This window comes from Oncorhynchus keta, chromosome 22, assembly GCF_023373465.1.
Source record: "Oncorhynchus keta strain PuntledgeMale-10-30-2019 chromosome 22, Oket_V2, whole genome shotgun sequence".
Taxonomy (NCBI): domain Eukaryota; kingdom Metazoa; phylum Chordata; class Actinopteri; order Salmoniformes; family Salmonidae; genus Oncorhynchus; species Oncorhynchus keta.
The window spans coordinates 58,117,127-58,133,128 of NC_068442.1; the positions used below are offsets into that span (position 1 = coordinate 58,117,127).

Consider the following 16,002-nt stretch of genomic DNA (forward strand, 5'->3'; position numbering starts at 1 on the left):
AGACACATAGTTGACAGGCTACAGAAGAGGCTACGCTAATGCAAAGGAGATTGGAATGACAAGTGGACTACACGTCTCGAATGTTCAGAAAGTTAAGCTTACGTAGCAAGAATCTTATTGACTAGAATGATTAAAATGATACAGTACTGCTGAAGTAGGCTAGCTGGCAGTGGCTGCGTTGTTGACACTACACTAATCAAGTCGTTCCGTTGAGTGTAATAGTTTCTACAGTGCAGCTATTCGGGGGCTAGCTGGCAGTGTTGATTACGTTACGTTGCGTTAAAAGAACGACAATAGCTGGCTAGCTAACCTAGAAAATCGCTCTAGACTACACAATTATCTTTGATACAAAGACGGCTATGTAGCTAGCTATGTTCAAACAAATCAAACCGTTGTACTGTAATGAAATGAAATGAAAATGTGATACTACCTGTGGAGCGAAGCGGAATGCGACCAGGTTGTTGAGTGGGAAGTTATATTCGGTAGACGTTGGCTAGCTGTTGGCTAGCTAGCAGTGTCTCCTACGTTAAGGACGACAACTAGCTGGCTAGCTAACCTCGGTAAATTAAGATAATCACTCTAAGACTACACACTCTCTTCCTGTCTGTCTCCTCTCCTCTCTTACTGTGTTTCTCCACTCCTCTTCCTGTCTGTTCTCTCCTCTCTTCCTGTCTGACTCCACTCCTCTTCCTGTCTGTTCTCTCCACTCTTCCTGTCTGTCTCCACTGCTCTCTTACTGTGTTTCTCCACTCCTCTTCCTGTCTGTTCTCTCCTCTCTTCCTGTCTGTCTCCACTGCTCTCTTACTGTGTTTCTCCACTCCTCTTCCTGTCTGTTCTCCACTCCTCTTCCTGTCTGTTCTCTCCTCTCTTCCTGTCTGTCTCCACTCCTCTCTTACTGTCTTTCTCCACTCCTCTCTTCCTGTCTGTTCTCTCCTCTCTTCCTGTCTCTTCCCACTCCTCTTCCTGTCTGTCTCCTCTCTTCCTGTCTGTCTCCTCTCTTCCTGTCTATCTCCTCTCTTCCTGTCTGTCTCCTCTCCTCTCCTCTCTTCCTGTCTTTCTCCACTCCTCTTCCTGTCTTTCTCCACTCCTCTTCCTGTCTGTTCTCTTCTCTCTTCCTGTCTGTCTCCACTCCTCTCTTCCTGTCTTTTTCCACTCCTCTCTTTCTGTCTGTCTCCTCTCCTCTCTTCCTGTCTGTCTCCTCTCTTCCTGTCTGTCTCCTCTCTTCCTGTCTGTCTCCTCTCCTCTCTTCCTGTCTGTCTCCACTCCTCTTCCTGTCTGTCTCCACTCCTCTTCCTGTCTGTTCTCTCCTCTCTTCCCGTCTGTCTCCACTCCTCTCTTCCCGTCTGTTCTCTCCTCTCATCCTGTCTGTCCTCTCTTCCCGTCTTTCTCCACTCCTCTCTTCCTGTCTTTCTCCACTCCTCTCTTCCTGTCTTTCTCCACTCCTCTTCCTGTCTTTCCCCACTCCTCTCTTCCTGTCTTTCCCCACTCCTCTCTTCCTGTCTGTCTCCACTCCTCTCTTCCTGTCTGTCTCCTCTCCTCTCTTCCTGTCTGTCTGTCTCCTCTCCTCTCTTCCTGTCTGTCTCCTCTCCTCTCTTACTGTCTTTGTTCTCTCCTCTCTTCCTGTCTCTACTCTCCTCTCTTCCTGTCTGTTCTCTCCTCTCTTCCTGTCTGTCTCCTCTCCTCTCTTCCTGTCTGTCTCCTCTCCTCTCTTCCTGTCTGTCTCCACTCCTCTCTTCCTGTCTGTCTGTCTCCACTCCTCTCTTCCTGTCTGTCTGTCTCCTCTCCTCTCTTCCTGTCTGTTCTCTCCTCTCTTCCTGTCTGTCTCCACTCCTATCTTCTTGTCTGTCTTCTCATCTCTTCCCGTCTGTTCTCCCCTCTCATCCTGTCTGTCCTCTCTTCCTGTCTGTCTCCACTCCTCTCTTCCTGTCTGTCTCCACTCCTCTCTTCCTGTCTGTCTCCACTCCTCTCTTTCTGTCTGTCTCCACTCCTCTCTTTCTGTCTGTCTCCACTCCTCTCTTCCTGTCTGTCTCCACTCCTCTCTTCCTGTCTGTCTCCTCTCCTCTCTTACTGTCTTTGTCCACTCCTCTCTTACTGTCTTTGTCCACTCCTCTCTTCCTGTCTGTTCTCTCCTCTCTTCCTGTCTGTCTCCTCTCCTCTCTTCCTGTCTGTCTCCTCTCCTCTCTTCCTGTCTGTCTCCTCTCCTCTCTTCCTGTCTGTCTCAACTCCTCTCTTCCTGTCTGTCTCCACTCCTCTCTTCTTGTCTGTCTTCTCATCTCTTCCCGTCTGTTCTCTCCACTCCTCCTGTCTGTCTTCTCCTCTCTTCCCGTCTGTTCGCTCCTCTCATCCTGTCTGTCCTCTCTTCCTGTCTGCCTCCTTTCTTCCTGTCTCCTCTCCTCTCTTCTCATCTGTTCTCTCCACTCCTCCTGTCTGTCTCCACTCCTCTCTTCTTGTCTGTCTGTCTCACTCCTCTCTTCCTGTCGGTCTCTCCTTTCCCCAGAGAATGAGGAGGTTAAGGAGACCACACTCCGGGAGCTGAAGATGCTCCGAACCTTGAAGCAGGAGAATATTGTGGAGCTGAAGGATGCCTTCCGCAGGAGGGGGAAACTCTACCTGGTGTTTGAGTATGTAGAGAAGGTAAGACTAGCTTCACTTGTAGTCTCCTGCAGTGAATATCGATTATATCTCAGAATAATAAGACTTACGAAGCCTTCAAATTATAGTTTAGATGTTGATCAAATAAATAGTCCAGGTGATTGATACTTCAGGAAACAGCAGAGGGAACACCCCCCTATCCACATTGATGGAACAGTAGTGGAGAGGGTAGCAAGTTTTAAGTTCCTCGGCATACACATCACAGACAAACTGAATTGGTCCACTCACACTGACAGCGTCGTGAAGAAGGCGCAGTAGCGCCTCATCAACCTCAGGAGGCTGAAGAAATTCGGCTTGTCACCAAAAGCACTCACAAACTTCTACAGATGCACAATCGAGAGCATCCTGGCGGGCTGTATCACCGCCTGGTACGGCAACTGCTCCGCCCTCAACCGTAAGGCTCTCCAGAGGGTAGTGAGGTCTGCACAACGCATCACCGGGGGCAAACTACCTGCCCTCCAGGACACCTACACCACCCGATGTTACAGGAAGGCCATTAAGAACATCAAGGACATCAACCACCGAGCCACTGCCTGTTCACCCCGCTATCATCCAGAAGGCGAGGTCAGTACAGGTGCATCAAAGCTGGGACCGAGAGACTGATAAACAGCTTCTATCTCAAGGCCATCAGACTGTTAAACAGCCACCACTAACATTGAGTGGCTGCTGCCAACACACTGACATTGACACTGACTCAACTCCAGCCACTTTAATAATGGGAATTGATGGGAAATGATGTAAATATATCACTAGCCACTTTAAACAATGCTACCTTATATAATGTTACTTACCCTACATTATTCATCTCATATGCATACGTATATACTGTACTCTATATCATCGACTGCATCCTTATGTAATACATGTATCACTAGCCACTTTAACTATGCCACTTTGTTTACATACTCATCTCATATGTATATACTGTACTCGATACCATCTACTGTATGCTGCCCTGTACCATCACTCATTCATATATCCTTATGTACATATTCTTTATCCCCTTATTGTTAGTTAGATTACTTGTTGGTTATTACTGCATTGTCGGAACTAGAAGCACAAGCATTTCGCTACACTCGCATTAACATCTGCTAACCATGTGTACGTGACAAATAAAATGTGATTTGATTTGATTTGATCCCTTCTGTTGGTCTCTTCTAGAACATGCTGGAGCTGCTGGAGGAGCTTCCTAACGGAGTGCCGTCTGATAAAGTCAGGAACTACATCTACCAGCTGATCAAAGCTATCCATTGGTGTCATAAGAACGACATTGTCCACCGGGGTAAGGAGTCATGATGCTTTAGGAACCAGAACCAATTAACACACCTTTAATATACCAGAGCCTCAGCCTTCCATTCGGCCCTAGTGCACACTCTTCAGGTATTATGAAGTCCCAACATTCCTCCGTCCTGATAGTTCAATAGTCTGTTCAGTGTCTCAGATGATGAGAGCTAACCCTAACCCATATCCCCTCACTATGACCTGACTTAGGGTTAGCTAACCCTAACCCATATCCCCTCACTATGACCTGACTTAGGGTTAGCTAACCCTAACCCATATCCCCTCACTATGACCTGACTTAGGGTTAGCTAACCCTAACCCATATCCCCTCACTATGACCTGACTTAGGGTTAGCTAACCCTAACCCATATCCCCTCACTATGACCTGACTTAGGGTTAGCTAACCCTAACCCATATCCCCACTATGACACTTAGGGTTAGCTAACCCTAACTCATATCCCCACACTATGACTGACTTAGGGTTAGCTAACCCTAACCCATATCCCCTCACTATGACCTGACTTAGGTTAGCTAACCCTAACCCATATCCCCTCACTATGACCTGACTTAGGGTTAGCTAACCCTAACCCATATCCCCTCACTATGACCTGACTTAGGGTTAGCTAACCCTAACCCATATCCCCTCACTATGACCTGACTTAGGGTTAGCTAACCCTAACCCATATCCCTTCACTATGACCTGACTTAGGGTTAGCTATTTAACCAGGTAGGCTAGTTGAGAACAAGTTCTCATTTGCAACTGCGACCTGGCCAAGATAAAGCATAGCAGTGTGAACAGACAACACAGAGTTACACATGGAGTAAACAATTAGCAAGTCAATAACACAGTAGAAAAAAATGGGCAGTCTATATACAATGTGTGCAAAAGGCATGAGGAGGTAGGCGAATAATACAATTTTGCAGATTAACACTGGAGTGATAAATGATCAGATGGGCATGTACAGGTAGAGATATTGGTGTGCAAAAGAGCAGAAAAGTAAATAAATAAAAACAGTATAAAAACAGTATGGGAATGAGGTAGGTGAAAAAGGGTGAGCTATTTACCTATAGACTATGTACAGCTGCAGCGATCGGTTAGCTGCTCGGATAGCTGATGTTTGAAGTTGGAGAGGGAGATAAAAGTCTCCAACTTCAGCGATTTTTGCAATTCGTTCCAGTCACAGGCAGCAGAGTACTGGAACGAAAGGCGGCCAAATGAGGTGTTGGCTTTAGGGATGATCAGTGAGATACACCTGCTGTTAGCTAACCCTAACCCATATCCCCTCACTATGACCTGACTTAGGGTTAGCTAACCCTAACCCATATCCCCTCACTATGACCTGACTTAGGGTTAGCTAACCCTAACCCATATCCCCTCACTATGACCTGACTTAGGGTTAGCTAACCCTAACCCATATCCCCTCACTATGACCTGACTTAGGGTTAGCTAACCCTGACCCATATCCCCTCACTATGACCTGACTTAGGGTTAGCTAACCCTGACCCATATCCCCTCACTATGACCTGACTTAGGGTTAGCTAACCCTGACCCATATCCCCTCACTATGACCTGACTTAGGGTTAGCTAACCCTGACCCATATCCCCTCACTATGACCTGACTTAGGGTTAGCTAACCCTAAGTTCCAGTCACAGGCAGCAGAGTACTGGAACGAAAGGCGGCCAAATGAGGTGTTGGCTTTAGGGATGATCAGTGAGATACACCTGCTGTTAGCTAACCCTAACCCATATCCCCTCACTATGACCTGACTTAGGGTTAGCTAACCCTGACCCATATCCCCTCACTATGACCTGACTTAGGGTTAGCTAACCCTGACCCATATCCCCTCACTATGACCTGACTTAGGGTTAGCTAACCCTAAGTTCCAGTCACAGGCAGCAGAGTACTGGAACGAAAGGCGGCCAAATGAGGTGTTGGCTTTAGGGATGATCAGTGAGATACACCTGCTGTTAGCTAACCCTAACCCATATCCCCTCACTATGACCTGACTTAGGGTTAGCTAACCCTGACCCATATCCCCTCACTATGACCTGACTTAGGGTTAGCTAACCCTAACCCATATCCCCTCACTATGACCTGACTTAGGGTTAGCTAACCCTAACCCATATCCCTTCACTATGACCTGACTTAGGGTTAGCTAACCCTAACCCATATCCCCTCACTATGACCTGACTTAGGGTTAGCTAACCCTAACCCATATCCCCTCACTATGACCTGACTTAGGGTTAGCTAACCCTAACCCATATCCCCTCACTACGACCTGACTTAGGGTTAGCTAACCCTAACCCATATCCCCTCACTATGACCTGACTTAGGGTTAGCTAACCCTAACCCATATCCCCTCACTATGACCTGACTTAGGGTTAGCTAACCCTAACCCATATCCCCTCACTATGACCTGACTTAGGGTTAGCTAACCCTAACCCATATCCCTTCACTATGACCTGACTTAGCTAACCCTAACCCATATCCCCTCACTATGACCTGACTTAGGGTTAGCTAACCCTAACCCATATCCCCTCACTATGACCTGACTTAGGGTTAGCTAACCCTAACCCATATCCCACTATGACCTCACTATGACCTGACTTAGGGTTAGCTAACCCTAACCCATATCCCCTCACTATGACCTGACTTAGGGTTAGCTAACCCTAACCCATATCCCCTCACTATGACCTGACTTAGGGTTAGCTAACCCTAACCCATATCCCCTCACTATGACCTGACTTAGGGTTAGCTAACCCTAACCCATATCCCCTCACTATGACCTGACTTAGGGTTAGCTAACCCTAACCCATATCCCCTCACTATGACCTGACTTAGGGTTAGCTAACCCTAACCCATATCCCCTCACTATGACCTGACTTAGGGTTAGCTAACCCTAACCCATATCCCCTCACTATGACCTGACTTAGGGTTAGCTAACCCTAACCCATATCCCCTCACTATGACCTGACTTAGGGTTAGCTAACCCTAACCCATATCCCCTCACTATGACCTGACTTAGGGTTAGCTAACCCTGACCCATATCCCCTCACTATGACCTGACTTAGGGTTAGCTAACCCTGACCCATATCCCCTCACTATGACCTGACTTAGGGTTAGCTAACCCTAACCCATATCCCTTCACTATGACCTGACTTAGCTAACCCTAACCCATATCCCCTCACTATGACCTGACTTAGGGTTAGCTAACCCTAACCCATATCCCCTGACTATGACCTGACTTAGGGTTAGCTAACCCTAACCCATATCCCCTCACTATGACCTGACTTAGGGTTAGCTAACCCTAACCCATATCCCCTCACTATGACCTGACTTAGGGTTAGCTAACCCTAACCCATATCCCCTCACTATGACCTGACTTAGGGTTAGCTAACCCTAACCCATATCCCCTCACTATGACCTGACTTAGGGTTAGCTAACCCTAACCCATATCCCCTCACTATGACCTGACTTAGGGTTAGCTAACCCTGACCCATATCCCCTCACTATGACCTGACTTAGGGTTAGCTAACCCTGACCCATATCCCCTCACTATGACCTGACTTAGGGTTAGCTAACCCTGACCCATATCCCCTCACTATGACCTGACTTAGGGTTAGCTAACCCTGACCCATATCCCCTCACTATGACCTGACTTAGGGTTAGCTAACCCTAACCCATATCCCCTCACTATGACCTGACTTAGGGTTAGCTAACCCTAACCCATATCCCCTCACTATGACCTGACTTAGGGTTAGCTAACCCTAACCCATATCCCCTCACTATGACCTGACTTAGGGTTAGCTAACCCTAACCCATATCCCCTCACTATGGCCTGACTTAGGGTTAGCTAACCCTAACCCATATCCCCTCACTATGACCTGACTTAGGGTTAGCTAACCCTAACCCATATCCCCTCACTATGACCTGACTTAGGGTTAGCTAACCCTAACCCATATCCCCTCACTATGACCTGACTTAGGGTTAGCTAACCCTAACCCATATCCCTTCACTATGACCTGACTTAGGGTTAGCTAACCCTAACCCATATCCCCTCACTATGACCTGACTTAGGGTTAGCTAACCCTAACCCATATCCCCTCACTATGACCTGACTTAGGGTTAGCTAACCCTAACCCATATCCCCTCACTATGACCTGACTTAGGGTTAGCTAACCCTGACCCATATCCCCTCACTATGACCTGACTTAGGTTAGCTAACCCTGACCCATATCCCCTCACTATGACCTGACTTAGGGTTAGCTAACCCTGACCCATATCCCCTCACTATGACCTGACTTAGGGTTAGCTAACCCTGACCCATATCCCCTCACTATGACCTGACTTAGGGTTAGCTAACCCTAACCCATATCCCCTCACTATGACCTGACTTAGGGTTAGCTAACCCTAACCCATATCCCCTCACTATGACCTGACTTAGGGTTAGCTAACCCTAACCCATATCCCCTGACTATGACCTGACTTAGGGTTAGCTAACCCTAACCCATATCCCCTCACTATGACCTGACTTAGGGTTAGCTAACCCTAACCCATATCCCCTCACTATGACCTGACTTAGGGTTAGCTAACCCTAACCCATATCCCCTCACTATGACCTGACTTAGGGTTAGCTAACCCTAACCCATATCCCCTCACTATGACCTGACTTAGGGTTAGCTAACCCTAACCCATATCCCCTCACTATGACCTGACTTAGGGTTAGCTAACCCTAACCCATATCCCCTCACTATGACCTGACTTAGGGTTAGCTAACCCTAACCCATATCCCCTCACTATGACCTGACTTAGGTTAGCTAACCCTAACCCATATCCCCTCACTATGACCTGACTTAGGGTTAGCTAACCCTAACCCATATCCCCTCACTATGACCTGACTTAGGGTTAGCTAACCCTAACCCATATCCCCTCACTATGACCTGACTTAGGGTTAGCTAACCCTAACCCATATCCCCTCACTATGACCTGACTTAGGGTTAGCTAACCCTGACCCATATCCCCTCACTATGACCTGACTTAGGGTTAGCTAACCCTGACCCATATCCCCTCACTATGACCTGACTTAGGGTTAGCTAACCCTGACCCATATCCCCTCACTATGACCTGACTTAGGGTTAGCTAACCCTGACCCATATCCCCTCACTATGACCTGACTTAGGGTTAGCTAACCCTGACCCATATCCCCTCACTATGACCTGACTTAGGGTTAGCTAACCCTGACCCATATCCCCTCACTATGACCTGACTTAGGTTAGCTAACCCTAACCCATATCCCCTCACTATGACCTGACTTAGGGTTAGCTAACCCTAACCCATATCCCCTCACTATGACCTGACTTAGGGTTAGCTAACCCTAACCCATATCCCCTCACTATGACCTGACTTAGGGTTAGCTAACCCTAACCCATATCCCCTCACTATGACCTGACTTAGGGTTAGCTAACCCTAACCCATATCCCCTCACTATGACCTGACTTAGGGTTAGCTAACCCTAACCCATATCCCCTCACTATGACCTGACTTAGGTTAGCTAACCCTAACCCATATCCCCTCACTATGACCTGACTTAGGGTTAGCTAACCCTAACCCATATCCCCTCACTATGACCTGACTTAGGGTTAGCTAACCCTAACCCATATCCCCTCACTATGACCTGACTTAGGGTTAGCTAACCCTAACCCATATCCCCTCACTATGACCTGACTTAGGGTTAGCTAACCCTAACCCATATCCCCTCACTATGACCTGACTTAGGGTTAGCTAACCCTAACCCATATCCCCTCACTATGACCTGACTTAGGGTTAGCTAACCCTAACCCATATCCCCTCACTATGACCTGACTTAGGGTTAGCTAACCCTAACCCATATCCCCTGACTATGACCTAACTTAGGGTTAGCTAACCCTAACCCATATCCCCTCACTATGACCTGACTTAGGGTTAGCTAACCCTAACCCATATCCCCTCACTATGACCTGACTTAGGGTTAGCTAACCCTAACCCATATCCCCTCACTATGACCTGACTTAGGGTTAGCTAACCCTAACCCATATCCCCTCACTATGACCTGACTTAGGGTTAGCTAACCCTAACCCATATCCCCTCACTATGACCTGACTTAGGGTTAGCTAACCCTAACCCATATCCCTTCACTATGACCTGACTTAGGGTTAGCTAACCCTAACCCATATCCCCTCACTATGACCTGACTTAGGGTTAGCTAACCCTAACCCATATCCCCTGACTATGACCTAACTTAGGGTTAGCTAACCCTAACCCATATCCCCTCACTATGACCTGACTTAGGGTTAGCTAACCCTAACCCATATCCCCTCACTATGACCTGACTTAGGGTTAGCTAACCCTAACCCATATCCCCTCACTATGACCTGACTTAGGGTTAGCTAACCCTAACCCATATCCCCTCACTCCTGTCTATCTCTGTCTCTGTCTTATCTCTCTCTCCCTCCTTTGTCTCTGTCTCTCCCTCCTGTCTGTCTCTCCTTCCTGTCTCTCTCCTTCCTGTCTGTCTCCTTCCTGTTTGTCTCTGTCTCCTCAGATATAAAGCCAGAGAACCTTCTAATCAGTTCTGATGACATCCTCAAGCTATGTGACTTCGGTGAGCAGAGCAACCTGTCTGTCTGTCATCTTCATTCAGTCAGTAACAGCACCAACCTTTTAGAGAATCTTTAGTCTCTACTGTTCTACCCTGTATCCTGTTAAACCCTAACCCTAACCCTAACCCTAGTCTCTACTGTTCTACCTGTATCAACTGTCCTTAGCCATTAACAACCCCTAACCCTAACCCTAACCCTAGTCTCTACTGTTCTACCTGTATCAACTGTCCTTAGCCATTAACAACCCCTAACCCTAACCCTAGCCCTAACCCCTAACCCTAACCCTAACCCCTAACCCTACTCTCTACTGTTCTACCCTGTATCCTGTTAAACCATAACCCTAACCCTAACCCTAGTCTCTACTGTTCTACCCTGTATCCTGTTAAACCCTAACCCTAACCCTAGTCTCTACTGTTCTACCTGTATCAACTGTCCTTAGCCATTAACATGTTGATTTAAGTTCCTATAGAAACAGCTAGTCTTCATTTGGAGTTATGTTAGCCTGTCTTCTCTGGAAGGTTAGTGTCTGTCTGACACTCCGTCTCACTCACTCACTCACTCACTCACTCACTCACTCACTCACTCACTCACTCACTCACTCACTCACTCACTCACTACCACCACTCACTCACTCACTCACTCACTCACTCACTCACTCACTCACTCACTGGGTGGTACCAGACACTATGATAGTCAGGTTGGTGTTGGGTGGTACCAGACACTATGATAGTCAGGTTGGTGTTGGGTGGTACCAGACACTATGATAGTCAGGTTGGTGTTGGGTGGTACCAGACACTATGATAGTCAGGTTGGTGTTGGGTGGTACCAGACACTATGATAGTCAGGTTGGTGTTGGGTGGTACCAGACACTATGGTAGTCAGGTTGGTGTTGGGTGGTAACAGACACTATGATATATAGTCAGGTTGGTGTTGGGTGGTACCAGACACTATGATATATATAGTCAGGTTGGTGTTGGGTGGTACCAGACACTATGATAGTCAGGTTGGTGTTGGGTGGTACCAGACACTATGATAGTCAGGTTGGTGTTGGGAGGTACCAGACACTATGGTAGTCAGGTTGGTGTTGGGTGGTAACAGACACTATGATATATAGTCAGGTTGGTGTTGGGTGGTACCAGACACTATGATATATATAGTCAGGTTGGTGTTGGGTGGTACCAGACACTATGATAGTCAGGTTGGTGTTGGGTGGTACCAGACACTATGATAGTCAGGTTGGTGTTGGGTGGTACCAGACACTATGATAGTCAGGTTGGTGTTGGGAGGTACCAGACACTATGGTAGTCAGGTTGGTGTTGGGTGGTAACAGACACTATGATATATAGTCAGGTTGGTGTTGGGTGGTACCAGACACTATGATATATATAGTCAGGTTGGTGTTGGGTGGTACCAGACACTATGATAGTCAGGTTGGTGTTGGGTGGTACCAGACACTATGATAGTCAGGTTGGTGTTGGGTGGTACCAGACACTATGATATATAGTCAGGTTGGTGTTGGGTGGTACCAGACACTATGATATATAGTCAGGTTGGTGTTGGGTGGTACCAGACACTATGATAGTCAGGTTGGTGTTGGGTGGTACCAGACACTATGATAGTCAGGTTGGTGTTGGGTGGTACCAGACACTATGATATATAGTCAGGTTGGTGTTGGGTGGTACCAGACACTATGATAGTCAGGTTGGTGTTGGGTGGTACCAGACACTATGATAGTCAGGTTGGTGTTGGGTGGTACCAGATACTATGATAGTCAGGTTGGTGTTGGGTGGTACCAGACACTATGATAGTCAGGTTGGTGTTGGGTGGTACCAGACACTATGATATTCAGGTTGGTGTTGGGTGGTACCAGACACTATGATAGTCAGGTTGGTGTTGGGTGGTACCAGACACTATGATAGTCAGGTTGGTGTTGGGTGGTACCAGACACTATGATAGTCAGGTTGGTGTTGGGTGGTACCAGACACTATGATATATATAGTCAGGTTGGTGTTGGGTGGTACCAGACACTATGATATATATAGTCAGGTTGGTGTTGGGTGGTACCAGACACTATGTTATATATAGTCAGGTTGGTGTTGGGTGGTACCAGACACTATGATAGTCACGTTGGTGTTGGGTGGTACCAGACACTATGATAGTCAGGTTGGTGTTGGGTGGTACCAGACACTATGATAGTCAGGTTGGTGTTGGGTGGTACCAGACACTATGATAGTCAGGTTGGTGTTGGGTGGTACCAGACACTATGATATTCAGGTTGGTGTTGGGTGGTACCAGACACTATGATAGTCAGGTTGGTGTTGGGTGGTACCAGACACTATGATAGTCAGGTTGGTGTTGGGTGGTACCAGACACTATGATAGTCAGGTTGGTGTTGGGTGGTACCAGACACTATGATAGTCAGGTTGGTGTTGGGTGGTACCAGACACTATGATATTCAGGTTGGTGTTGGGTGGTACCAGACACTATGATAGTCAGGTTGGTGTTGGGTGGTACCAGACACTATGATAGTCAGGTTGGTGTTGGGTGGTACCAGACACTATGATAGTCAGGTTGGTGTTGGGTGGTACCAGACACTATGATATATATAGTCAGGTTGGTGTTGCGTGGTACCAGCCACTATGATATATATAGTCAGGTTGGTGTTGGGTGGTACCAGACACTATGTTATATATAGTCAGGTTGGTGTTGGGTGGTACCAGACACTATGATATATATAGTCAGGTTGGTGTTGGGTGGTACCAGACACTATGTTATATATAGTCAGGTTGGTGTTGGGTGGTACCAGACACTATGATTTATATAGTCAGGTTGGTGTTGGGTGGTACCAGACACTATGATATATATAGTCAGGTTGGTGTTGGGTGGTACCAGACACTATGATAGTCAGGTTGGTGTTCTGGTGGTACCAGACACTATGATATATACTCAGGTTGGTGTTCTGGTGGTACCAGACACTATGATATATACTCAGGTTGGTGTTCTGGTGGTACCAGACACTATGATAGTCAGGTTGGTGTTGGGTGGTACCAGACACTATGATAGTCAGGTTGGTGTTGGGTGGTACCAGACACTATGATAGTCAGGTTGGTGTTGGGTGGTACCAAACACTATGATAGTCAGGTTGGTGTTGGGTGGTACCAGACACTATGATATATAGTCGGGTTGGTGTTGGGTGGTACCAGACACTGATATATAGTCAGGTTGCTGTTGGGTGGTACCAGACACTATGATAGTCAGGTTGGTGTTGGGTGGTACCAGACACTATGATAGTCAGGTTGGTGTTGGGTGGTACCAGACACTATGATAGTCAGGTTGGTGTTCTGGTGGTACCAGACACTATGATAGTCAGGTTGGTGTTGGGTGGTACCAGACACTATGATATATAGTCAGGTTGGTGTTGGGTGGTACCAGACACTATGATAGTCAGGTTGGTGTTGGGTGGTACCAGACACTATGATATTCAGGTTGGTGTTGGGTGGTACCAGACACTATGATAGTCAGGTTGGTGTTGGGTGGTACCAGACACTATGATAGTCAGGTTGGTGTTGGGTGGTACCAGACACTATGATAGTCAGGTTGGTGTTGGGTGGTACCAGACACTATGATAGTCAGGTTGGTGTTGGGTGGTACCAGACACTATGATATATATAGTCAGGTTGGTGTTGGGTGGTACCAGACACTATGATATATATAGTCAGGTTGGTGTTGGGTGGTACCAGACACTATGTTATATATAGTCAGGTTGGTGTTGGGTGGTACCAGACACTATGATATATATAGTCAGGTTGGGTGGTACCAGACACTATGATATATATAGTCAGGTTGGTGTTGGGTGGTACCAGACACTATGATAGTCAGGTTGGTGTTGGGTGGTACCAGACACTATGATAGTCAGGTTGGTGTTGGGTGGTACCAGACACTATGATATATAGTCAGGTTGGTGTTCTGGTCGTACCAGACACTATGATAGTCAGGTTGGTGTTGGGTGGTACCAGACACTATGATAGTCAGGTTGGTGTTCTGGTGGTACCAGACACTATGATAGTCAGGTTGGTGTTCTGGTGGTACCAGACACTATGATAGTCAGGTTGGTGTTGGGTGGTACCAGACACTATGATAGTCAGGTTGGTGTTGGGTGGTACCAGACACTATGATATTCAGGTTGGTGTTGGGTGGTACCAGACACTATGATAGTCAGGTTGGTGTTGGGTGGTACCAGACACTATGATATATATAGTCAGGTTGGTGTTGGGTGGTACCAGACACAATGATATATATAGTCAGGTTGGTGTTGGGTGGTACCAGACACTATGTTATATATAGTCAGGTTGGTGTTGGGTGGTACCAGACACTATGATATATATAGTCAGGTTGGGTGGTACCAGACACTATGATATATATAATCAGGTTGGTGTTGGGTGGTACCAGACACTATGATATATATAGTCAGGTTGGTGTTGGGTGGTACCAGACACTATGATAGTCAGGTTGGTGTTCTGGTGGTACCAGACACTATGATAGTCAGGTTGGTGTTCTGGTGGTACCAGACACTATGATAGTCAGGTTGGTGTTGGGTGGTACCAGACACTATGATAGTCAGGTTGGTGTTGGGTGGTACCAGACACTATGATAGTCAGGTTGGTGTTCTGGTGGTACCAGACACTATGATAGTCAGGTTGGTGTTCTGGTGGTACCAGACACTATGATAGTCAGGTTGGTGTTGGGTGGTACCAGACACTATGATAGTCAGGTTGGTGTTGGGTGGTACCAGACACTATGATATATAGTCAGGTTGGTGTTCTGGTGGTACCAGACACTATGATAGTCAGGTTGGTGTTGGGTGGTACCAGACACTATGATATATAGTCAGGTTGGTGTTGGGTGGTAACAGACACTATGATAGTCAGGTTGGTGTTGGGTGGTACCAGACACTATGATAGTCAGGTTGGTGTTGGGTGGTACCAGACACTATGATAGTCAGGTTGGTGTTCTGGTGGTACCAGACACTATGATAGTCAGGTTGGTGTTGGGTGGTACCAGACACTATGATATATAGTCAGGTTGGTGTTGGGTGGTACCAGACACTATGATATATAGTCAGGTTGGTGTTGGGTGGTACCAGACACTATGTTATATATAGTCAGGTTGGTGTTGGGTGGTACCAGACACTATGATATATATAGTCAGGTTGGTGTTGGGTGGTACCAGACACTATGATATATATAGTCAGGTTGGTGTTGGGTGGTACCAGACACTATGATATATATAGTCAGGTTGGTGTTGGGTGGTACCAGACACTATGATAGTCAGGTTGGTGTTCTGGTGGTACCAGACACTATGATAGTCAGGTTGGTGTTCTGGTGGTACCATACACTATGATAGTCAGGTTGGTGTTGGGTGGTACCAGA

At 47.0% G+C, this 16,002-nt stretch overlaps 1 protein-coding gene across 4 annotated transcripts in view; it reads left to right on the forward strand.

Annotated features, from left to right (window-relative positions):
• Positions 1-16,002, forward strand: part of LOC118382419 (cyclin-dependent kinase-like 5) — a 248,731-nt gene that overhangs the window by 71,460 nt on the left and 161,269 nt on the right. For all 4 annotated transcript variants that reach the window (XM_052475786.1, XM_052475787.1, XM_052475788.1 and 1 more), the window contains exons 4-6: positions 2,498-2,634; positions 3,814-3,934; positions 10,516-10,575. In XM_052475786.1, the coding sequence (XP_052331746.1) occupies positions 2,498-2,634; positions 3,814-3,934; positions 10,516-10,575 (318 nt within the window). The remainder of the gene's footprint in view (positions 1-2,497; positions 2,635-3,813; positions 3,935-10,515; positions 10,576-16,002) is intronic.